The sequence below is a fragment of the Lepidothrix coronata genome, unplaced genomic scaffold (genome assembly GCF_001604755.1).
Source record: "Lepidothrix coronata isolate B3197 unplaced genomic scaffold, Lepidothrix_coronata-1.0 Scaffold42, whole genome shotgun sequence".
Lineage (NCBI taxonomy): Eukaryota > Metazoa > Chordata > Aves > Passeriformes > Pipridae > Lepidothrix > Lepidothrix coronata.
In genome coordinates this window covers 3,910,418-3,935,847 of record NW_016690222.1, presented here as the reverse complement: position 1 = coordinate 3,935,847, position 25,430 = coordinate 3,910,418, and the positions used below count along the sequence as shown (strand labels likewise).

Genomic DNA, 25,430 nt, shown 5'->3' with positions numbered 1-25,430 from the left:
CTTGTGGTATAGCATAAGGCAGTTGTTCTAGTGCCTTAAAACTCCAAAATAGCTTTTCTCTAAACCCTATTTTCTTGGCTCGTCTTCCTCTTTCTTGTACTTTCAAGCTCTTTAAACCTTGATCCTCTCTGATCCAACTTAGCTACCTTTTTTTATATTAATGCTTTCTAGTCATATACCGTTTGAATTTTTTCTATGTTACACCAAACTAGGGTATTAATATGGGGTTCAGCACTGTTAATATGGAATAAGAACATGAGGGTTATTTGCTAGTAGTTTGAAGTAGAATGCCTCGAGGTGACACAGTCTTAGATCAGATTGCATACTGAATTGATGTTGATTCTGATTTGTCACTTAAAATAGGCTTTCTATTCACTTGCGGTAAAAATAAATTTTGAGTTGTAATCATAGAATCATAGAATCGATTGGGTTGGAAAAGACCTCCGAGATCATCGAGTCCAACCCTTGGTCCAAATCCAGTCCATTTACTAGATCATGGCACTCAGTGCCGCGTCCAATCTGCGTTTAAAAATCTCCAGGGATGGTGAATCAACCACCTCTCTGGGCAGCCCATTCCAATGCCTGATGACTCTCTCTGTAAAGAATTTTCTCCTGATATCCAACTTAAATTTCCCCTGGTGGAGCTTAAGCCCGTGCCCCCTTGTCCTATTGCTGAGTGCCTGAGAGAAGAGACCGACCCCCACCTGGCTAGAACTTCCCTTCAGGTAGTTATAGACGGTGATGAGGTCACCTCTGAGCCTCCTCTTCTCCAGGCTAAACAACCCCAGCTCCCTCAGCCTTTCCCCATAGGACTTATGCTCCAGTCCCTTCACCAGCTTTGTTGCTCTTCTCTGGACCCGCTCCAGCACCTCAATATCTTTTCTGAACTGGGGGGCCCAGAACTGAACACAATACTCAAGGTGTGGCCTCACCAATGCAGAATATAGGGGAAGGATCACTTCCCTGGTCCTGCTGGCCACGCTATTTTTGATACAGGACAAGATCCCATTGGCCTTCTTGGCCACCTGGGCACACTGTTGGCTCATGTTGAGCTTCCTGTCAATTAGTACCCCCAGGTCCCTTTCTGCCTGGCTGCTCTCCAGCCACTCTGTGCCCAGCCTGTAGCGCTGCATGGGGTTGTTGTGGCCAAAGTGCAGGACCCGGCACTTGGCTTTATTGAACTTCATCCCATTGGAATCAGCCCATCTCTCAAGTCTATCCAGATCCCTCTGCAGAGCCCTCCTGCCCTCCAGCAGGTCGACACTCCCTCCCAATTTGGTGTCATCAGCAAATTTGCTGATGATACACTCAATCCCCTCATCTAAATCATCAATAAAGATGTTAAACAGGACTGGGCCCAACACTGATCCCTGGGGAACACCACTAGTGACCGGCCGCCAGCTGGATGCAGCTCCGTTCACCAGCACTCTCTGGGCCCGACCCTCCAGCCAGCTCCTAATCCAGGAGAGGGTAACACTTGTCCAAGCCATGGGCTACCAGCTTTTCCAGGAGTATATTATGGGAGACAGTGTCAAAGGCCTTGCTGAAGTCTAGATAGACCACATCCACAGCCTTCCCCTCATCCACCAGGTGGGTCACCTGATCGTAAAAAGAGATCAGGTTGGTCAGACAGGACCTGCCCCTCCTAAACCCATGCTGGCTGGGTCTAATCCCTTGTCCATCCTGAAGGTGCTGTGTGATTGCACTCAGGATGATCTGCTCCATAACCCTGCCAGGCACCGAGGTCAGGCTGACAGGCCTGTAGTTGCCAGAGTCCTGCTTGCAGCCTTTTTTGTGGATTGGGGTGACATTCGCCAACCTCCAATCATCTGGGACCTTCCCAGAGAGCCAGGACTGTTGGAAGATGATGGAGAGCGGTTTGGCAAGCTCTTCTGCCAGCTCCCTCATCACCCTGGGATGGATCCCGTCTGGTCCCATAGACTTGTTAGGATCCAGCTGGTTCAGTAAGTCGATAACTACATCCTCCTGGAATACAGGAGGGCTATTCAGCTCTCTGTCTATCTGCTAGTGTGGTTGAATTGAGGTTTTAGAGTGTCTGTACTAATGATGATGAAACATTACAAACACTTTCTTAAGAAACAGAGAAAAACAAAGAAAAGTTGTAATTCCCAAAATTCAAGATAAACGTGAAGAGAACTGGGAGGTTGTTCCTGGGCTGTGGTATTTTTCCTAGATCCCAAAGCAGTTTTAAAACCAACGAAGGCAGTGAACTCTTTTACATTTTAGTATTCAAAAGGGTAAAGCCTTTTAAGAACAGTGTTAATTACTTGCCCTATTGGGATGTATCTGGTTTTTACCTCTATCCTGACTGAAGGATGAAGGGTACTGTTTGTTTTATAAATTGGCTTGATATTTGCATTATGTTCTTTTTTACGTCCAAGGAGTATGGCTTCAAATGGGCTTCCTGCTGTGATATCTGGCTCATTTTCCTGAGTTCCTGTAGTTTAATTTCACATAATGTGAAGCGTGAGAAATACAGATTATTTCCAACATGATGTGCATTGTATTTGGTAGGAAGGAATTTCACCTGTTTTTGTTCTGCTAGTTAATATTGTAAATTCTTTGTAGAGTAGAACATATATGCACTTTTACTTAAAAAAAAAGATATTATATATAATATTTAATGACTGTTTATCTAAAAATAAAACACTGAAGTGATGTTATCCAGGATTTATGAATACCATGAGAAGTAACGAGATGTCAGGTGAAAGATGAAAGTTTGCTTCTGGTGCCTTAATTATAGATGATTCAAGAGAAGAAGAACCAAGCTTGAATCTTACAGAAAAAGCATGCAACGCTTCATGCTGAGATGGTTTATTTTACTTATAAGTGAGTTGCACTTAATCCAGAAAACTTACTGTAGGAGTGCATGACCACCTTAATTTTTAATTGTGTTTGTTACCATTCTTTTGGTAATGTGGCTGTCTCCTACAACAGGCAGCATAAATGAGGTTTGCTAATTATTTTATAAATTGAGAAATCTTGACAGTTTACTCAATTCCTATATTTGACTTACTTTTCATTAGAAGTGATTTTTTATTTTTTATTTTTGCTACACCAGAGTGTAGTGATGCCGCTATCCAACTGAAGGCACAGATAACTAACAGAATTGCATGCTATCTTGCAAAGTTCCTATGAAAAAATAGGTGGATACTTAAAAATTTAGTAAAACTTTCCAAAAGGCAGAAATAGTTAGCTTTGTTCAACAGGATAGTTCTAAGGTTCAAAACATGTATCTTTTATTCACCATGTGTGAATAGAGCAGTATAGGAGTACAAAGCACTATAGACTTGAATACCTTCATCTTTTTTTATTTTCTGATCTATGAGAACAATAGCAGTACATTAGTTAATATCTGTGCAGTGAAGCAATTGCATTAGTGAGCTGTTTTCTGCAAACTTCCCTGCAGGCTGGAAAAGTGGTTTACACCCGCTCCAGAGTTTTGGGACTTTGTTAGTGAGCTGCAAACAGGCCTTGATATAAGTGTTGTTTGAAGAGCTATATTCTGCTTTTCATTGCTTGTTGAAATGTTTTCCTCCTAAGACATGGGTTCTGAATCAGCTACTTGCATACAAATCTGCGAGCACTGCAAAGTTAACTGCAGCTGTCCTGGGATGACCCTGGGAAGCTGGAGTGAGCAAGGCCTTTGGCAGGCAGCTCCCCGGCGCTCCACTCTGTGATTTTATTCCCAGTATTTTGACTGCTTGTTTAATGATGAGGCTCTAAGGAAAAGAGACGAACCATATGCTCATCAAGCAAGGCACAGGAAGCAACCAGGCCTGTGGGATCTCAGCAGCAGGATAAGATGGCTGTCTTGGTAGAAAGTCAAGGCTGGAGGGGGCAGTGCAGGGCCACAGGCTTTGCTCACCTGCAGGTGAGGATATACCAGCCTGCTGAGCAGGGCACTTGAACATTCAGTCTATTAGTCGTCCAGACCTGGATCTTATGCAGCTTTTGCTCTCTTATCTGGAGATTCCCACTTAATCACAGAGAGGGTTCGAGCACTCAGCGTCTCTCTGGGTCAGGCCTTCAGGTTACTTCTCATCTCTGTGGATGAAGGCTCATACCCTGCCAGGTGCTTTGCAACCAAGGACTGTATTAAGGCATTACTCGTTGGACATGATGTATGTTTTCTAGGAAATGAGGTGGTAAGGGACAGCAGGGTGAAGGGATGACAGTGCTTAATAATTCTTAGAGAAAGAGATTTTTATCCTCCCTGTTGCCCTTATGGCAGTTAGCTGGAAGCCTTTTCGTGAGGGCTTATCTTCCTGCCCCCTCTTCTCCCTCCCCTTCTCAAAGGACATTCCCAGGAAAGCTATCATCATGAACCAGGAACAGAGCATTTTTCTTGGCAAACCTAAGCAGAGAACTTCAGGCCTTGTCTACACAAAGAAAATAAGGGAGGATGTGAATGCAAAGTAAAATGCCTGTTCCTGGCCATTGCTCTATGGGGTGCTCTTTTCCTGCAATAAGATAACTTTATCTGAAGATAAGGACTCAAGAACAGGTGACTTGCAGTAAATTAATCGTGAGGACATACCAGTTACTCTGTAGCTAGTGCCTATTGCACATCCTTGCTTTAGTGTCAAGTATATGGAGTCTTTGCCTCTTTCCTTGGAGGCACTTTCCTGTCATCACTGAGGCACTGCAAGGAAAAAAACAGGGCAGAAAAAACCCCTCAGACAGCTGCCTTAAAGTAGATAACTACAGTGTGCTTCAAGTTCAAGCCATGATTGCCCTGGCTGTAACTCCCAGGTATTTGATGTTAGCTCTTTAGGGAACCAACTGCGGTAATTCAGGGTCTCTCTTGCTAAAGGGTAAGAGTGCCTTGGCAGGCTGGGGAGCAAAGAGTTGCAGAGAATTTACCAGAGCACTGTGACTAGGTCCCAAAACATAGGGGATGGCAGCCAAGAAAGCAGGGCAATTCTTGCTTACAGTCATCTCCTGTTTCTCCCCAGTGGGCAAGGTGAGAAGATGATTCAAGAGACATGGACTTACACACCGACAAAATAATACTTCCCTTCTTGTATGTCACAGCTTCATCTGATTGTTTCTTGGGGTGTTTGGTGGGTCATACTGTCAAATGAAAAGGGGAGAATTTCCTCAACCCTTACTGTGGGGGGGTTTACTTGACCCTTAGTGTTTTATTTGTCTGTCAGTGCCCCAGGAAAGCCGAGACCCTTGTGCCCAACCAGTCTGTTAGCGTTCCGTTATGAGGACTCTTCACTGAACAGTCCTGCTGGATTGGAGGGTGATTTGACTGCCTTTTTTAGCGAACTATGCCAGCAGCATAAAGAAGACCCCTCAGCAGGTCTTCCCACTTTATTAGAGTGTATTACCCACTGCTGGTAACTGTTAGTGCCCGGGAAGGACCACCACTAACAGTTTACAGACTAACACTTTATTAATATAAAATTGTGACAGGTTTGAAGGTTGCCAGTGATGGTATCTGACTGCAAAAACTTATTTAAAGCAATACACAGACAAGTTCTAATCCCAGTAAAATATTCAGCGTGCATACAGTTCTTACCCAATAGGCAACCCTATGGGAGGAGAAGACAGGTTCAGCCCATCGACTGATCCCAGCAGTTACAATGGAGTCCCAGCAGTTACAATGGAGTCTAGCTTTTCCCCTGCTCTTGACTTAATTTTATACTATTTCTTTATGTTTAGGTGGAGCTTGAGTGACTTTAGTCATAAATACCTTTGTTGCTGATTGGTGTAAAATTTTCTCACTTTGCTTTTAAAGATACAGTCAAAAAAACCTAGAGCGCATGCCCAGCGGAGGGTAGTTGTACCTTGAGGTGAGTAACTTTGGGACGGAGGTGTGCATTAATATTACAATTAGGCTTTAATGAACCGATTTCATCCAAGGAGATTTCACCACAGTTATTGGCTCATCAGCAAGATATCTGTTCCTATCTCCTTTCATTTACAGGTGCTATGTGGCTTATCAGATGCAAAAGTACCACTGAGTTCCCCTCTCTGCAAGGATTTCAACAAAAGCTGGCCGTGGTGCCTCCACTCTGCTCCACCCTCCATTCCATCCCCCTGAGCAGGTGCTTACTGTTGTGTGGGGAATCATTGTGGGGCTGTCAACTGCATTCCATCCAGGGAGCAGCAGCTGCATTTTACCCTATAATTTCAGTACCATTATAACTTCTGTTAGGGTGTGAATATAGCTTCTCAGTTTCCTCTAATTTTCATGCCCAGCCATCTTCCCACACATACAAAGAGTTTTTATTAGGAAAGCAGTAGCCACCAGTCACAACCAGAATGTGCTGCATTTGATGTTTGCCAGGCAAAGTGGATCTGTGGGCTGCCGTTCCCTCTGCAGGATGGAGGAGAGGTGCTGTGGGATGTTTCTGAGGTCACATGCACCCCAGTTGAACTTGCATGCCCTGCCAGCACTCAGGTTATCCCACCAAACTGTAGGCACCCGCCTGAGGCACTTGAAAGCCAGTGGTGGACCCTTGAGGCCTTTGTATTAATTTGGAAGGGATTCATATGTCAAGGGAATGCTCCAGCCTTTGGTGATCCCTGCTGATTGATTTGCCAGCTGCTGAGCTACCATGGGGCATGTAGGATGAATCAAAGGAGTAGCTTAGTTTTCTTCAGTTTTCTGCTTGGTTTGGAGACTATCCTCATGTAATTCCATGGCTCAGTTAGAAGGGTAGGGGTTTTTATGTTACCTGCCAGGATTTAATCAGAGATAAGTCATGTCCCACCAGTGTTAGTGCATAGGGGGATTAAAGGGAAGAGACTGTTGCTGCAGCAGTAAAGACGACAGCATTGTATCTGAATTCCCAGGGAACAAAGTGCCACTATTCCCCCTCAAACGGGAAACTAATGAATTCCAGACCTCTCCCTAACCTCCTTCATGTCTCACTTTTATTCACTGCATCCCTGATGTCAGCAGGACTCAGTGAGAGCTCAGTGCTGAATTTGGCTGTTGGCCTTGGCCTAGCCTCAGCGCAGACCACTGCTTCCCCCTCCTTACTCTGTTTTCTGTCTGTCCTTTCCACTGCAAACAGATAGCTACACTGTGACACACCACACACACCAAGCACTGCTACTGCTTGACATCGCAGCCACTCAACACTTCTTCCTGGTGGTGATACACCAGTTTCCTTCTTTTGATGATATCTGAAGAAAAAAACCCAATCTTTGGCAAAGCTAGACTATGAATTATTAGACTATGAATAATTGCTCTGCTTTGGGCTGTCAGTGAGCAACTGGCTTGTGTCAACTGCCCAGTGGAATAATTTGGAGAAGGCTGCAGCTCCAAGTTAGTTCTATGTATATGTATTTTGAGATACTAATCCAGACTGGAGACCTTCCAAAATTGAATTCTTCCCTGTAGTTGCTGTGGCTAGAGTAAACAGTAAAATGGAGTTTTGCAAAATGGAGCAAAAGTGGAGTTTTTAAAAGCAATCTAGATGGGGAGCAGCAACTCTCAGCAGCTTTCGTAGTGTCTGTCCCATTCCAGGTGGTGTCAAACCCACATTGTGAGTTTGGTCACTGGTGTGATGTGCTGCAGCCCACAGTCACCTGCTGAAGCATTGCATCCCACCTGAACCTTCCTTTCTCACTGCACCAGGCAGCTGGTGACTTTCTCAGCATCAGGGAGTGCAGCTGCAAGGGGAGGAAGACCAGGTGCTTTGTCAGCTTTGTGCCCAAATCAGGATGCAGAGGGCTGGCTTCTTTTGGGGGAGTCAGCTGGATGAACAGTGTACAGCTCTAATTGCCTTTTGTGCTTGTGTTGCCCCTGGAGATCATTCCGAATCCAGCAGTCAGCTCTGTAGGAATGTAGTTTGTACTCCATACCAGGATCAGTATCTGCAGTATCATGCAACATCTGCTTGCATGTAAGCCAGTTCTGCGGGGCTCTGTCATTTCCTGGATCTCAGGAGCATCCTTCAGCCCTGATTCATTTGCCCACATCTTCCAGCTTCTCCAGTAAGGGAAGCACAGTTCTACAGTCATCTCCTTCCCCACATGCTGCTGGTAGGTGGGATGCCACATGGGAAAGACATTCTGTTTCTGGGAATTGGTCAGAAGGTATCAATGAGGAAATAACTCAAGCTGATTAGGTGGAAGGAAATTTTTTTACCTTGGCATGGATTTTCTGGAGCAGGGAGGGGGAGGGGCACTATGAGAAGGAGAGGAGTGATGAGGACAAGGCCCTTTTTAGCCCTGGGCATCAGGCAATGGAGACAGTCTATATGGTATAATGGAAGACTGGCTGCATGGTCCAGCCCCTGTGTCCCATGGGGTGGCTGGATTCAACCTTTCTCCTACCTTCCAAAAAAACATATCTAAATTGCTCTTTAAAACTGTATATGTTTTATTATTTTCTCTCTCATGGCATAGGAACAGAGAGCTTTGGGGCTTTTAGGAACAGCAGAGATAAAAAAGTCTCATGATGAGCTGTCACTTTGTGTGTGGAAGCAAAGATAAAAAGTCTCATGATGAGCTGTCACTTCGTGTGTGCATCTGCGTGTGTGTATATGTGTATTATACATAGACTGGGTCAGAAGTTGGATAATGTGTTTTCAAGTGCTATTCCTTCCAAGTATCATCTTGGCACACTCCAGATAGCTATTTCACTTTCAAACTAAAGGAAGACTGATTAATCTTGAAAATCTGTCTTCTAGATACCATGAAGTTGTGGCTTATGAAAATACAGTCTTCCAAAGGATTCTGCTTTGCATATGATTTCATATTGCAGGGATGTTTTGTGGATGTGCAGAGTCTACAAACCTTACTGTCATGTAAGAACACTGCAACTGCTTGTAAGATGTGCCAGAAACAAATACATGCCAGAAAAAAACCCTCAGAAATTATAGGAGTCAGCAGCACAGATAACACAAGAGCTTGAGCACTCTGAAGCAACAGCAGCTCTTGTCCTTCCATTTTTACCTTGCTTTTCAAACTAGTTGATTTAATGTAATGATGTTGTATCTCCTGGGAAGGCCTCTCCCTGTTGTGATTTCCTCTTTGTTGCTATGTGTACATGGAGAAGGACACTGTGATGCCCATGTCTGCTTATTTTCAGCTTCAAATTCCTCAAAATATTTTTTTGTTATGGTACTTTCAAAAGACTTGACAGTGGCTAGAGCCTGAGTGAGATGGCCAACTCTTGGGCTTTTCCCCTGTTTCTTCATGCTCTTCCACAACTATTTATAGAGTTGTCCCATGACCCAGAGTGTCATTATGATGGTACTGGTTTTGATTTGTGTGTGCTCACTGCCATTACTGAGAAGAGAGAAAAAACTGCTTAAAATAGCAAGATTAAGTTCTTTGGGTAGCTGGTTATGTGACCTTTGAGCTATTGGTTCAACAGCATTACCATGTGTCTTTCCTTATTCAAACAGATCCTGCTTCATATTACCCAGTTCCTCAGGAACTCATTTACCAGCGGGATGGGTTTTCATGGACAGAGGTGTGACGAGCTGGGCTGCCACTGGTTGCAGTGGCATTACCAAGTGTGTTTCAAGACAACAGCAGCTGGAAACCCTGTTCCCCACTGCTGGAGCAGAGTGACCTGCAAAGGGAGGCTGGTGCACACAGAAGGGGCTCCCACAGCCACTGACTTGCTGTCAGTACAGTCTTGGAAGGGAAAAGTAGCAAGGGCAGGCTGTGCTGAGCTCCCTCTCCCATGCCCTGCCCTTCTTACATGAGCAAGGTGCAGAAGAATCACTCTGGCTGCCCTCCTCCTTCTCCTGGTTCCTCTTGGCTGTTGGAACACTCTGGGGAAGCTGTGGTGGGAGGAAGACTTGGTTCAGAGGCTGACAGCAGACCAGGCTAGGCCAGGCGGTGGGAAGAGGTGTGAGGAGAAGCACAAGAGAGAAGAGGCCCAGGCTAACAGTCCAGGTTGAGATGTTCAGCCATCCATTTGAACACTTCATCCTGCTGCCCACACCTGACACTCTGCTTTGGCCTCCACGCTTCAATTACCTATGTCTTTGCTGAACAGCACCTAAGGGAGGAAGTCGGTGATGCAGACTTTGCTGACAAGCCAGGGACCTCATGTCAGCAACTTCTGCTGCTGTCTGCACCTGTCCCTGTGCACAGAAAAGAGAAGAATTGGTTGGCCATGAGCAACACAAAACTTCAAGGCTCTGGGCTCTTGCCAGAGGAGCAGCCACTGTCCTCAGAGAAACTTTAACATTTCAACATGTATTTCTGTTCATTTCAATGAAATGAAAAAATAAAATACTGAAAGATTTTGTGTAACAAGGTATTCCAAACTGTTTTGGTTAGGCATAGTTGAAACATAAAGTTTATTTTATAGCATGACAGTTTATATAAAGTGAAGAAAATGGAATCCAGCATAATAAAACTACTTGAAATAAAACACTATGATGCCTTTCAAAACTGTTTTGTGGAAACTTTGTTGAAGATCAGTGCCTTATCCTGAAATATTTAGTGTAGTTTCAGCATTTTTATACTTGAATAGTATTGTCTTGACAACTTTTCAGTTCTAACTTGACTTCTGTCATTGTCTCTCCCTGAGCTTTAACCATTCACCAGAAGGTGGAGCTTAAGGTATTGCCAATGAACTAGAAATGAAGTCAAAGTCCTTTGGATTGGAGGGCTTGAAATGGGTATTCTCTCCTCCCTTTTTTGCAGAGGAAGTCCTGGATCATCATGACAGCTCCCCAGGCCATAATACCTCAAACTCAGGAGCCTTAGTGGTCCCAGCCTGTCTGGTATCAGCACAATCTAATTGAGCCAAAATATCATCACCTAAGTAACATCAAAGTCCAGAATCCTTGTACCAAAAGCAAGAATCATTGTGCCCCTGGAGATGCTATTGACTTTTTTTGTGATTACTGTGAAACTAATGAGTGGGAGAGAGATGGGCATTCACCTCATGTTTCTGCCCCAGTCCCAGCAGACACTGCTGTCATAGAATGATAGAATGGTTTGGATTGGAAGGGTCCCTAAAGATCAAATAGTTCCAGCCCCTGTGCCACAGGGACACATTCCACTAGACCAGGTTTCTCAAAGCCCCATCCAACCTGGCCTTGACTTGTGTACCCATGGGCCAAAAGCTGGTCAGCTTGATTCCTATGTGGTGGGTCACAATGCTGGGCTCCATGCACCTCTTGGCAATTGGGCTCATGCAAGTTCTCAGGGAAGGCTCTCTCCAGCACCTAAACCTCTGTGGCCTTGCAGTGGAGAGTGCTCCTGTATTGAGGTCTTAATTTGTCAGCCACAATCATTTCACTGCTGTAGCAGGAAGCTTTTGGATAACATAGACCCAAACCCCATAGTGCCTGAGGGATGTGTCTCAGATATTGAACCTGAATCAGTTCTCTACGATGCTGTGACAGAGCAGCAGGGGTGCATGAGGTTGTCTGCAGTGACCCATGTTACCAGGATGCTGCATGAAAATGGGCTGCATGAAAAGGAGCACTCTCCGGGCTTTCTTCTTAAATACACGAGTTGCTTAGGTCCAGTCTGGGTCACGTTTAAGTAGATAACTGAAAGCTGACTAGATTTGGTTAGCTGCTTTATGGGTGTGCTCAGGATTAAAACCCCATACTGAACAGTGCTTGACTAAAAATTTAGCATCTGCCTTGGCTTTTCTCTGCTGTAGTTTGGAGGAAAGATAGCTGCCATCTCTGCATGATGCATGGAGTGTTTGATTCAGAGCAGCCCTCCTTCATGCTTTTATGGGCCAGTTTGGGTTCAGTTACCTTTTGGTGGAAGTCCACGTAGATAATTTTCCTGAAGGATGTGGGTGGGATGAGATGTTGACACCTTGCCCACAAGTGAGCTTTCTGCTGAAACTGACCACAGCAGCTGCTCTCAGAGTGGCAGCTCACATCACAGCCCCAGAAATGTCTTTTTGGAAACACACCAAAGTTTCACCTAGATCACTGCCCTGTCTTTGGGGATGGCCAAAGAGGGAAGAGGATAAGAATAGAGCAAATATACAGCAATTGTTCCCTATGGTACTCTTCTGATCTGCAGTGATTTCCAGCTGAGGGATTCATTAAGCTAGAAATGATACCTTTATGTTTTATTTGGATCAGTTCTAGTGGGCAGTCTTCCTAGTCCTTATTTGTCTTAAGGCTAAATTCCCACCACCCTAACTTAGAGACATTTAGAAAAACATATTGCTGTAATCGACCCATTGGAAATCACTTCGATGTTGAATACAACAGATTCCTTTGGTTAGCCATCTAGGTGCTGGCAACACCGACTAGTGAAGATCCAGTTCTTTCAGTTTTACACCATTTCAGTGAATGGTGCAAAACCATTTGCTCAAGATAGCAAAACCCAAGAGGGGTGGCCAAAATCTTGACCTATAGAATCTGAATGAGTAATTCAGTGTTCATGAAAAAGAAATGAAAAATAAATTTCTGACCATTTTATTTCAAAACAGTAGCCTTATCTCTATTTCAATTATGTGTTATTTCAATTTATTAACAGTGAAGATAAGTACCAATGTGTATTAAAAACATTCCTTTCTTTTATATCCTAAAGAACAATCAGTAGGCTCATAGCAATATTGGCACCTAGCAGAAGTTAACCACAAATAAGAGTGAGTTAAAACCCACTTGCTCAGGAAGTTTTTGAGACAAATTTGAAACACAGTGTTCCTGTCTGGCAGCAGAGAACAAATTAAGCATTTTTCTTAGCTCTTAAAATGCATTTAAATGTCAGCAATCTCATGGGGTAAATTGGTTTCTGAAAAGAATTTACATCAAAATAATCTTTGTACCCACTTCCCCAGAAAAGAGTTGATTGTCTTTTATTTTCATAACCTCTGTGCCAAATATCCCAAGTATGAGGAAATACTGAATCCTGCATTCTACTTGCAACAGCAGTTTTCCTTCAGGCAGCCTCTTTTTGTCCCAGAAAACTGATGGCTGTTCCCCTTGCAGTATAGCTTGGATGGGGTGCTGCCACCCAGCTTAGACTTGACTCTGAGGCACACCAGCTATAGACCTTGTTCATTCTGGTACTGCCAGAGTCCAACAGCGGTGGAGGTCTGGTTCTTCTGTGTGCTATACAACAGGAGAAAAGAGATGAACCCTTCCAAGAAGTATCTACAGGCAGAAAAGGGGAAGACATACAAGAGCAAGACACCAGAGACTGCAGAGAAATAACCACTATGTGGTGAGGTTTTTTCAAAGGTGAGTGCCTGCAGAGATAATCTAGATTACCTGGAAGAATAAATGCAAAGAGAATTAGTGAAGTCTTATCTCCATCTTCTTTATGGGTGTTCTCATTCAAAGTCAAGATGACCTGCCTGATGCTATTAAGCCAGTTTCACTCCACAATTTTTATGAATTCCAATGAATTTGTCTCAGTTTCTCAAGGTAGACCGGTCATGGCACAATTACCTTTTTCACAATGGGGCTAGAAGAAGGAAAGACAGAAGGAAGAGAAGCTATTCTGCTTAGACAGGATCAGAAATAAGAGAACTGAGTACCTCGTTAAAGAGATGAGGCTTGAGCAGACACCAGCCCTTCCCAGCAATTTATCACTTGCAGAAAGCCTACGTGGGAGAAAGCAAGGCAAAGGCTGAAGGATGACAGAGGTTAAGAGTCACATAGGGAAGGTCTGAAAGGCGCAAAGAGAAGCCTTTGATGAGGTGGAGCCAGTGGGTGATAGGAAGCAAGAGGGCAAAACCAGAGAGTTAAGAAAATGATTGGGAGCAACGCTCCAAAGGGAGTGGGTGCAAGAGCGAAGATAACTGAAAAGGAGGAGGGCTGCGAAATGATGTGAGAAGAAATGACAGATTTTAGAGAGGGTGAGGAAGATGAAGAAAGCTGAGACATAGAAACTGTCATATCCAGAGGAGAGAGTAAGTGAAAGATGATATCCAGGAAAAGGGCCAAAGGGACTTAGAGGAAGCTGGTATTGACCATTCAAACAGAGAGAGCAGTGTTAAAGCAGGCATCAACATCGCAGTCAAACAGACCAACAAGGGAACAGTTCATGGCCAAAGCAAGATCCATGTGGCTATGAAACATAGACCACAGCTGCAGGGCAAATCAATGGAAGAAAATGCCAGGAAATCAAATGGGCACCATTGTGGAGGTAAGAGTTAGTGAGGATGTTGGAAGGTAATGTTGTGAGGGAAAGGTAAAGTCCAAGGGAGGTCATCCAAGAGTTATCATGGGACAGGAATGTCCGGATGGGGCAGGAAGAGGAGTTGGATGAAGTGGTGATGGTGGGAAGAGGGTAAGTAAGAGCAAGGAGGTTTGGAATTATTAATAATGAGAAGAAAAGCCCAGCAGACTCCTTCCACTTTTTCTCTGTGGTTTGCTAAGAAAGATGTGGTAAAGAAAAGGAAGGAATAAGAGAACCACAAGGATGAAGAAATGGTGAGATGCTATCTGAGGATCGGGGTGAAAATTAATAAAAAAAAAAGGAAATATGGTTAGGCAAAGGAAAACTAAGGGAAGGCAAAGCAACAGTGCTGGAGAGGACAGGGAGGTGGGTGCAGTTGGAAAAGACCTTTTGAAAATGCTACTTGGACTCCAGGATGCTTGCAATTCTGAACAGAAAGGGAAGGAAATGCAGGACCCTGAGACTCAGAGGTGCCTTCTGCAGTCACAGTGTGCTCACACCATTACTAGCTCTTCCTCTGACAGATTGAGTTCCCTCTCCCTTTGCGGCACCCAGATGTCAAAAGTTCATAATCCACAGTCCCATCCAGGTGTCTCAAATAAAGGTACCTTGTCCCTGAAGCAGAGAAAAACTCATCAATGCAAAGCTGAATGACAGAATAGCCTGCATGACAAATACCAGAGAAGAGCTTCGCCAGGATGGCCCTATAGTGTGTTTCCAAACTGGTTCTTCATGTATGCAGAGTTGTCATGTGCTGGACAAATCTTTCTTTCGAGGCAACAGCAACACAGCTGTGCCCCTCACAGCATGGTTGTGTCATGTTCAGCAAAGCATCCTTCTTGTGCCCAGGTCACAGGCAGAGCTGGACCGTGTCAGTAGCATCTTCCAGCCCCATCCAGCAACCCCAGCTGTGCCCAGGCGACATGCTTCCTTCTGAGCTGCCCCCGGGAGATCAGCGAGGCAACACTGTGCCACTTTGAGGCCATCTGTCTGAGGGAAATCTTCAGGCAACAAGTTTTAAGAGCCAAATATCAGCAGCGCCTGCTGCCGAGCACAGTAGCAGGAACAGCCTGCTCTTGTAGGGTGGCAGCTAGGGCCGAGGCGTGGATCTGTCCTTCCTCATGGCCCTGGTGACAGAAAGACCATTCATGAAGAAATTAGGCACAATCCTTCAATGTTTTGAGGATTGGCTTGTGCAATGGCAGTATTGTTTCCAGTTACCAGGATGACATGAAGATTTAGGCAATGGAGCTGCTTGGCAGGAGGGCTCTTTCTGAAGAGGAAGGGGAAGCACAAACATCTCAGTGCTGCAGGAGACCTACTTGAAGTGTGTGAGGAACCAGCAGGGCTCCGGCTAATTCCTGTATGCAAAACGAGCAGGAGGGAGGAGGCCTTGGCCAGGATTCCTCTTTAAAGATATCCTTAAATAGCCTGTGTTGTGCCTAGACCAGAGTGTTTAATGAGTCTCAGTGATACTTTGCCTTTATGCTCATCATGCAGGATTTTTTTTCTCTTTAAGAAACCTTGCCTTGCAAATATATATATATATATATAAAAAACATCATTTTTTTTTGGGGGGGAATACTTTTTATGAAGATTTCTTGACCTCAAGAAGGTTCATTTATTCTTCTTCTCTACTTAATTAATGAAAATTCATGTCTGTCCCACAGATCTGCAACCACAAATAACTCCAAAAATTTTAAGTCTACGTGACTCACCCTAAAGGTTGAAAATATTTTCTTCTTCTTCCAAATGTCAGTAGATACACATACAGTTAATTTCAGATATTAAATACCACACATTCAAAGTCTCTAACTTTGCAGATCACCATCTTCACTTTATCGTGTTTTCAGGGTACTGTTACTGAGGGTTAATGTGACCTCAGTGATGTGACTGACAGTAAATTCATAGGGTCATGCTGTGTAGCAACTGGAAGAATTAGTCTTGACTAGTGAGATGCCTCTCTGCCTTGTAGCTGTCAAAATAAAACACTAGTTTGAAACTCATTGCACTGGGTGCCTGCCAGAAAATGCAACACAATGCAGTTTATTTGAATTCCAAGTGTCCTGAGTAGGGCTGAAGCTGGAGTAAACAATATCCCTAAAAAAACACTGTGAGAGCAAATCAGTTGCAGTCATTAAGGAAACAGTAAGACCTAGTCATTGATCAATCCTAGGTTTTTCTTGCCAAAGAGAACCATAACAATAGCCTGCTCTTTAAACAGAAGGACCTCAGAGAAGGAATATGCTCTACTACTGTAAAAACAGAGTTGCCTTCTCACTCCTGAGTTTCCAGGAATGTGAGTTTATAGCCGTGACTACCGGGAACGGGTTGTCACTTGCTCTTTGTGGAGGAGCAGGGGGAGTGTTAGGGAAAGCAGGCTTGGACAACTCTCTAAATCAATGGCGTTTATATGGGTCCAGCAGACAATTATTGGAGTTGGAAGATAAATCCTCTGAGGCTCTCAAATTCACAAAGCAGACCATATCCTCTCCCCATCCTGAGAGTGCTAAGCCTAGTGAGACCCCTTTCCTCACAGGATCAGAGCTCCCTGTCCCCATCCCCATCCCAGTCACCATCCCTGGGCCGGCAACATGGAAGTGTCCCTGCAATCACTGCTCTGAGCTGCTGGCTATGGTGTCATCAGGCAAAGAGAAGCAGCCCCTCCCAGGCTGAGCCCTCAACATTCCTGAATTCTATCAGAGTTCTGTAGCTCCTGCTGTAGGAGTTAAGGAGAGGAGGGTAAAAATGGAAGTCTAGAAGTCCTAAACTCTCCATCACATAGCCAGGCTGTGCTTTAGGGTGTCTCTGCAACTTAGATGGCCTCTACCCCTTGGAGTTGTGATGAAAAGGTTTATTTTGGGGAAAAATGCCATGGGTCAGGGTTTTGTGTAGAGCTCCGAACTCCTCCAAATTGAACTCCTCCAAACTCCTCTCTGCTTGAGGCTTTTTTCAGTGCCATGTCTCAAACTTGCCACCAGCTGCAATGTGGATGCACAAGAGCAATGCAGAAACTGCAGCTCAGAATCAGTCTATATGCCTTTCCAGTTCAGTGCTTTTCCACTGTGGGGGCAGTAGAGAGGAATGAATCATTTTTTCCTGTTCTAGCAGCAGCCACAATCGTGTTTATTTTGGAAGAACCCATGGTAAGGGTGACCAAGCTGATACACCTTTTATTAGACTGCTGCTTGTCATGACAAAGCTTTCAGGACTCAACACTTCATTGTGCTGACTGAGCTTTAGCAGTTGAAATGGTCTTGAACCAGGACAGCCAGTGTTTCAGCTCTGATGGTGCCCATCATCAAAGTTTGTGTCAATTAGTCTCTGTCCTGACAGTTCCCGGGGTGTGAACTTTGATGTCCAGGCATTACACTGGCAGAGATCCCATACTGCTGGGCATTGTGTTTCAGGCAGTCAATGGCACCCAGGTTTGACATGCTTCAGGGCTTTCTTCATTTACCCACCTTGCTTTTCATTAGGTTGTCATTCCCAAATCTGGACTCAGGTTTTGAGACACTGTTCAGGAACACAGGGAACATGTTCTTCAGGCTTTAAATGTAAATTTTGCAGAGACTTTCATAAGTAGCACTTATATTCTGCTATTTTATTGCTGGCTAGTTGCAGTGTTGAAAGGTGTTTGGCGAGGCAGCAATGGCTGAATTGTAACAACTCAGTCTCACCATGAGATGAGGAATAGGGGATCATGACATGGCATTCTTACACTCACTGTTCTGACAAAATCACATTGTAGAATAACACAGCTATGTCCACATGTATAAACACTCACAGGAAATAATAATTTGCTCTAGAAGCTGAAGCAGTTTAATGGAGAGGAGCAGAAATCTCTTACTGCCATCCTGTATTGGGTGCACATGACAAGGTTTTGGGAGTGGAAGAACTACAGGGGTGGTTTCTGTGAGAAGCTGCTAGAAGTTCTCCGTCTGGTAGAACCAATGCCAGCCAGATCCAAAAGGGATCTGCCACAGTCTAAGGCTGAGCCCATCAGTGACAGTGGCAGTACCTCTGGGATAAAGTGTTTAAGAAGGGGGAAAAAACTGCAAACCAGCAACTTCAGCTGGAGAGAGGAGTGAGAATATGTGAGAGAAAAAGATCTGCAGACCCCCGGGTCAGTGAAGAGGGAGGGGGGAGAGAAGGTGCTCTGGGTGCTAGAGCAGAGATTCCCCTGCAGCCCTTGGTGGAGACCATGGTGAGTCATGTCCCTGCAGCCCACAGTGGGAATAGAGATCCACTTTCAGACAATGGAGGACCCCATATCAGAGCAGGTGAATGCCTGAAGGAGGCTGTGACCCCTTGGGAAGCATGCACTGGAGCAGAGCTCCTGGCAGGACCTGTGGACCCTTGGTGAGAGAGAGGAGCCCACACTGGAGCATGTTTGCTGGCAGGACTTGTGACCCAGTGAGGACCCACACTGGAGCAGTCTGTTCCTGGAGGACTGCACTCCATGGAAGGGACCCACACTGGAACAGTTCATGCAGCCTGTGGGAAGGACTCATGCTGGAGAAGTTCATGGAGCACTATCTCACAGGGGAGAGACCCCAGGCTGGAGCAGGGGAAGAATGTGAGAAGTCCTCCTCTTAAAGAGGAAGGAGCAACAGAGATAATACGTGATAAACTGACCACAATCCCCATTCCCCATGCCCCTGTGCTGCAGCAGGCGAGGAGGTAGAGAAAATCCAAGTAAAGCAAGCTTGTAAAGAAGAGAGGGGTGGGAGGAAGTGTTTTAAGATTTGTTTTTATTTCTCATTATCCTGCTCTGATTTGTTATGCAATAAATTAAGTTAATTTTCCCAAGTCAAGTTTGTTTACTCATGACAGTAATTGGTGAGTAAACTCTCCCTGCCCTTACCTTGACCCATGAACCTTTTGTTATATTTTCTCTCCCCTGTCCAGCTGAGGAGACGAGCGATAGAGTGGTTTTTGGTGGGCACCTGACATCCAGCCAGGGTCACCCCACCACACACTCACTCTCATCATGTTAGATAATTAGTGCTTATACAGGAAAAGTATGACGGGGAAGGAGATGCTAATATGGTAGCAATAACTGAGACACTCTTCCTGAGGCAGGCTGATCAAAAAAAGTGAAAGACACTTCGAAGCAGTGGACTAATATAGCCAACTTCTGGTGGTGGAAGTCTGGGGTGCCATATGTTTGTGAGGCTGCAACCCCATGAACCCCCAATGCCCAGCATGGCCTGAATGAAGCCACAGCGCTTTCCAACTGCTCTTCCTGTGCTGCTCTGCTTCATGTGGCTGGCTCAGCCTTCACCAAGGCCCTCCTGGCTGGGTGGCCTCACCAGCTGCCTCAGCAGACATTTTCATGGGGTTTGCTCTCTGGACCAACACGTGTTTGCACAGCATATAAAGGCAGAGCAGTGTCTGCTCCACTGAGAAAGTTACAGCTCCTGTAACTTTCCAGCCTTTGGTGCCACAGGGCTGGAAACCAAACTGCCTTGCCTTGGCTTTGTGGGAAGGAGGAGCAGCTAAAATGGAGCCCAATAGGAGTAGTGCTGGGCACTTTGTCTATGACTAAAAGTCATAGAATCATAGAATCATTTAGTTTAGAAAAGACCCTTTAAGAGCATCGAGTTCAACCAAGGTCAAAACGTTGCCATTGTTATAGGGGAATAGCATGGAAAAGATATGGTTTCAGATATAAATGACTCAAGAAGCAAGGCATGCCAGCTCTACAGCTGGTTGAAAAAAATTTAGTTGCTCCTTGTTTGTGTGCAGGCTTTCTTCAATGACATAATCTCCTCTTCCTGAGCTTTTGTTTAAATGAGTCTACCAGACGGGCACACAAGAATTCAAATTCCATTGACATTCATCTGGCAATTTCATTTAACTGAAACAACTTTTCACTTTCTTCTGGCAGTTGTTTTTGGAATCTGAATTTGGTAAATACCCCAAATGTCTTCAAGAATACATGTCATTATTATTAATAACCGTTTTGTTATTAAAACAATGAAATTATTTCTTTTTGTTTCAGTGGGAGGGTTACCAAAGCATATAAATGGAAATAATTAAAAAACACATTAAATAAACTGTTTCCAGGCAAGAGATCACCAGAAGAAGAGGCAAAGTTCAACAAATAAATTATTGGCTACTAGTGATTTGCCCATAACAAGTATAACTTCTATGCTGTCTTCTTTTTTAAAAAAACTGAGCATTTCTTTTACACGATGCAGCTATTTGTGCTTCTACCAACCTGTACATATGCTCATACTGAAATAGGACAACCTGCAAGGACAACAGGACAACCTACCAGGTGCACATAGAAGTTTTACATGGCTGGAAGGTATTTCCTGGCTCTCTTTCAGCCTCTTTTCTCTCTGTTAGTGGCTTTCAACAGAAGTTAGTGCATACCTCAACTCAAAAGAATTACATGATTAACATCCTTAAAACTGTTCCTGTTCATCTGGAAGTAAAATCGATGTTTAGTCTTATGCATATAAATAATCCTTTCACATTGTGTAGGTGTAATGATAAACAGATGCAAAACTCTCTGACCAGAATCCTTGAAGTTACCTATAAATATCTAGGCAATTTGGCTCACTAAAATTTTTCCTTTATGTGCCTCTGTCTGCTTGTCTCTTCCATTTGTAAATCTGCCCCTACAAACTGTTGGGAGTGTCATTTCTATCTCACAGCCTGCAGCTATCTTTCCTTTGAGTTAATGACAAACATTCTAGAAGTCAAGAGTCAGTAAGCTTGCTTGCCAAACAGCAAAAAGCTGTTGCACTAGCTGGTGTAATTAGAAGAGCTCCAAAGAGGATGAAAGGAGTTGGGGCAAGAAGCTCTTTGAGATTGTGCCAGCTGAGGACCTGCTTCAGTAAGTTTTCTAAAACTCCAGAAAGCAAGCTGCTGGTGTGTTGTATCTTCTCTGCTCAGAGATTCTCTGGCATATAGCGATTATTTGTCTGGCCTCACATGACTTGAAAAAGAAGCATAAACAAGAGAAAAAGTATCAGCAATCCCAAATATCACTCGTCTTGGTTTAGGCTATAATTTAATCTTAGACATTACACTAATATCAGCTGGGCTAACTACAGAAAATGCCTTTCCTGCAAAGAAATAGATTTCACATTGCCTTAGGAACAAGTCCATACTCACTGCAGCATGACATCTTGGTTGTCTCCTGACTTATCCACATTCTCAATGGAATTCTATCCTTTAAATGAAAAACATCCAAGGCTGCACAGCTCATACAGGTGATCACGGTGGTTAGTTTCATCCAGACAGATGGCTGCACCCCTGCACACTCAATTCTCTCTCTCCCCTGGATGCACTTGCACAGAGGAAGCAATGAAGAAACAACTGAGGAAAATAAAAATCCTTCCAGATTTGTGAACTCTTCAAAGATTTGCCCTTTCCAATTCATCTATATACTGTTTTGGCTCCACTTGGGAAGTGCAGTGGGTTTTCCCTTTTCAGAGTTATGACTTAAAAAGCAGCAAGTGGGCTTGAGCCTGATGAGCAACGTCAGCTCCCATGGAGGTCCCTTGTTTTGCCTCTGTTACCCATGACCAGCTGGGGGGTGAGGGGAGATGTGTGGGTGCTGGAGGGGCATGCTGAGGCTGTGCCTCCTGCTTGCCAGGCACCATTTGCTCCTGAGGGCAAGCTCCTTGTCAGGGAGTATTGGCACAGCCACGTTGTTCCACTAACTACATCCACTGCAATTCCCAAATGGCTGCCATGTACAACAATACCTTCCTCACACAGAATGGTTCTTGCTGCAGATAATAGGCAGGATTTGGATTTCTATGATCCTGTGATCCCTGACTGTAACAGAGACCCTTTTCCCAGGTTTATTTGCTAAAACTTTCGACCCAAATATTCAGATGTCTCAGTTTGGTTGTTCAGTTGTGTTTTTCCTCTAGCTGTCATGCTTTGTTAGTGAAGTGTGCCCTCTCTCAGAAACAGCTGACGCCCCACGTGAGAGTTGCATGTTTTTAACCAGCATTCAAGTCAGTTCTTGATTCATAATCCAGAAAAGGCCTTTCAAAGCAGCACTCGGGGTGCAGGTGGCATTCCATGCAAAAGGCTAGATAAGCTCAGTACCTCATTGTATGACTGATGCTATTGGACTGTGAGCCACATCCTTGAGCATGCCACTCAGGAAGGGGAGAACTGAAGACGATACAAGTGACTCCATAATAAAGCAGTGATGCTTACGCAGCAGAGACACCACTCAGAGCAATGAGGGGTATACTGCAAAATGAGGAGAAAGTTACCAGTGTTGCTCTGTATTACAGAATTACAGTGTTTGCTGGGTATTCTAGAATGTGCTTTAACTCGAACTCTCTGAAACTCTGTCATCTAGAGACTCCTGTTTGGTATGCTGCTTTGTTTTTAAAAGCCTCTCCCAGGCTTCAGCAGTCAAGTTCTAGGAAGAAATATTCCAGAAGTGGTGAAAGACAGTTTTCCGGAGACCCCCACAACTCAGGACTCCCTCTGCTTGTCACAGTGTGGCTCCCTGCTTCAGTTCTGGACTACAGTCCCTACCTTGTGCATGGCTGCTCCAGTCCCAGCCTGCTCCCAGGCTTCCTTATGGGGTGCAGTGATCACATTGCTTTGAAACAAAATCCACAGGGCTGCCCCATACCCAGTATGGATGGGCAGGTGCCCGGTTTGGCTTCCTGTGTCCCACAGAGCCCTCCAACACCACCCCACTGTAATATCACCAGGGTATGCAGCCTACAGTGTTGTGATATGAACGCACATTCAGTTTACCAGTTAACACTGTCTTCACTTCATTTTGGATGTTGCAAACAATGAAAAAGCACATATGTAACACCCAGAGTACAAAGGATACTGTGTGCCCACTGATTACCAGTGGAGACACCACCTATGTGCTCCTGTGGGCAGGGGACTCTGAGCAGCTTGGACATGAGGGCCAGAGGAGCGTGTAGGGCCAGAGTCCTGGGAGCAGGTATGTCCAGCAGCAGAAATGTAGCCTGAGATTTTGGAGGAGGCACATGTCCCTCACGTGCTCAGCTGTGGGACTGTGCAGCAGCATGCCAGGGCAGGTGTATGGGCAGAAGCAGGTGAAGAGCTAGCACCCGCCAGGTTCCCGTGCAAAGCCTGCCTGTGTTATTTGCCTTTCTTTGAATTGTGTTTTTGCTTGTTTGATTTGTTTGTTTTCCTCGGAAGAGATGATGTTTATTTTTCCCGGTACTTGCAGAAACCCTTGTATCTTACCTCTCCCTTCATAGCAGGCAAGAACTGTAATGCATATTTAGTTGGGTTTTTTGTTTGTTTATTTGGGTTTTTTTGCTTAGTTTCCACAGGAAAGACAACCCTGTGTAGAAAGTTCTGTACTGTATGTGAATTTCTGTGCCGCCGCAGGGCTGAATGCCCACCCCAGCCGGGAGGGCACAGTGCGACAAGGGGACAAGACAGAAGGGAGCACGGAGAGTGTGTAACAGGCGTGGGCCAGCTGAAACCCCCCTAGGTGCCGAAGGGCAGACTCGGAGCTCGTCATCTCCCCCGGGAGATGTTTCCTGCAGGAGCCAGGTGCGCGCACCAAAAGCGGGCGATGCTGCGAGGTCCGGCGGCCGGGGCGGCCGTGCCGGGGCGCCGTGGGGGGCGGAGGGCCGGCGCCCGCCTCCGCGGGGCCGCCCCGCTGCAGTGTCCCGGCAGCCCGGGAGGAGGAGACGGCGGGGCGCGCAACAGCAGCGGGGCAGCCCCGCCGAGACGTTCGCCGGGCGGGCGGCAGCTCCGCGCCCCGCCGCTCCCGCTCCCGCTGCCTGCGCCCGCGCCCCCGGCCCCATGGCGGGGCCCGCCGCCCCCTGGGCCGCCCTGCTGCTCCTGGCCGCCCTGCTGCCCGCCGCCCTCACAGGTACGCGGGAGCTGCCCGTCCCACTCGTGTCGCTGCCCGGCGGTGTGGGATGGGGAGGTGTGCCCGGCGCGGGGGACTGCTCGGGGCGCTGCGCTGACGGCAGACCCGGTGCTTTGGGACTCCCGGCGGCGCCGCTCTCTGCCCCCACCCGACCCGGGGACAGGCGCCGCGGCGGCACCGCGGGGTCACCCCGACCGAGCCGGGCCGGCTCCCTGACCCTGCTTCGCGGCAGAGGCACCTGCCGCTGCCCCCTGTTTGTGCGGGCCCTTCCGCCAGTGCCCCCCGCAGACGGGGAGAGAGACCCGAGAAGGGAGGGAGGTTGCAAAGCGGGGCAGGCGCCGGCACCGAGGGGCTACAGGACCCTGGCGGCTCTCGGAGACCGGCCGGGACCCTGCGCGTGTTGTCCCGCTACGGCTTGGCTGCGCCCGGGGCAGCTGCTGGGCACAGGGCTGCAGCCTGCAGGGATGCTCGCAAACAACCATGAGCAGAGGGCACCGGAGGGCGGCAGCCTCCCGCTTGCCTTTAGCCCGTTGACGCCTTTTTCCCACTGGCACCGCGTGCTGGTTCCATCGTCCCGTTTGGGCTCTGCGGAGGAGCCCCGCTTGCGCGGTTAGCGGCACTGACACCGGGCAGACCAGCGCTGCAGCTCCCCTGGAAGCCAGGAGAAATCCCTCTTTTCTTCGTTCCCGCCGCCAGAGCCCTGTGGATCGGACCCTTTAACAGAGTCCTGTGGATCGGACCCTTTAGTAGTCTGGGCGACGCTGCCACTGCTGTCAGGGTTCCCCGGGCTCGCAGCCTCTGGTTTAAGCTGCTCTGAAGGTGGGGTTGTGGGGAGCAGTGGCATATCTGCCCCGTCCGTTTCCTCGTGAAAGCAGAGTACGTTCACTGCAGCCCCCGCGGCACTGTTTGCACCGCACGCAGTGCTGCACCCCGAATCTCCTCAGCTTGTGCCCACAGGGTTTGCACCAGAGCAGGGGTAAAGACGGTATAGATGGACATACGGAGGGATTACAGCACTAAACTGTATCTGCTGGTGTCACAGTAGCCAGGGAGATAGAGGGACACCTGCTCTCAGGCTGTGGATGTGGTGGCTGTCCCTTCTACAGCCCCGTGCTGTAGTTGCAGGGGAGCCAGCCGAGGACGGTAGCATCTCCCATTCCCTGCTCCCCACCCTGCCCCGCAGCTCTGGGCTGCACAGCAGAGCCCAGGACCTCGTGTCACCCGTGGTTCCTGATGAGTTTTAGTGTGCAGCTAAACAAACTGGAAAGATCTGCTTAACCTGGAACTGATGTTTCTCTTCCCATAACTTCTTGTGCCCGTCCAGGTTAAGCCTAGGATCACAGTCTTGGAAGCGGATTTATAATAGCGCTTCTCTGTGGCAGTGGTAGATGGAGGGGAAACTGGATCTCTGGGGCTGCCTGCAGGCAAGTTAGAGGAGAAGGAAGGAGGGGAG

At 46.4% G+C, this 25,430-nt stretch overlaps 1 protein-coding gene across 1 annotated transcript; it reads right to left on the bottom strand.

The window, feature by feature from the left end:
• Positions 1–228: 228 nt before the first annotated feature.
• LOC108496711 (RNA-directed DNA polymerase from mobile element jockey-like) lies at positions 229–23,909 on the bottom strand. Its single transcript, XM_017813671.1, is given in 5 exon segments — positions 229–234; positions 933–1,472; positions 1,474–2,022; positions 2,319–2,458; positions 23,663–23,909. Coding segments are annotated over 5 exon segments (1,482 nt in total).
• Positions 23,910–25,430: the final 1,521 nt, after the last annotated feature.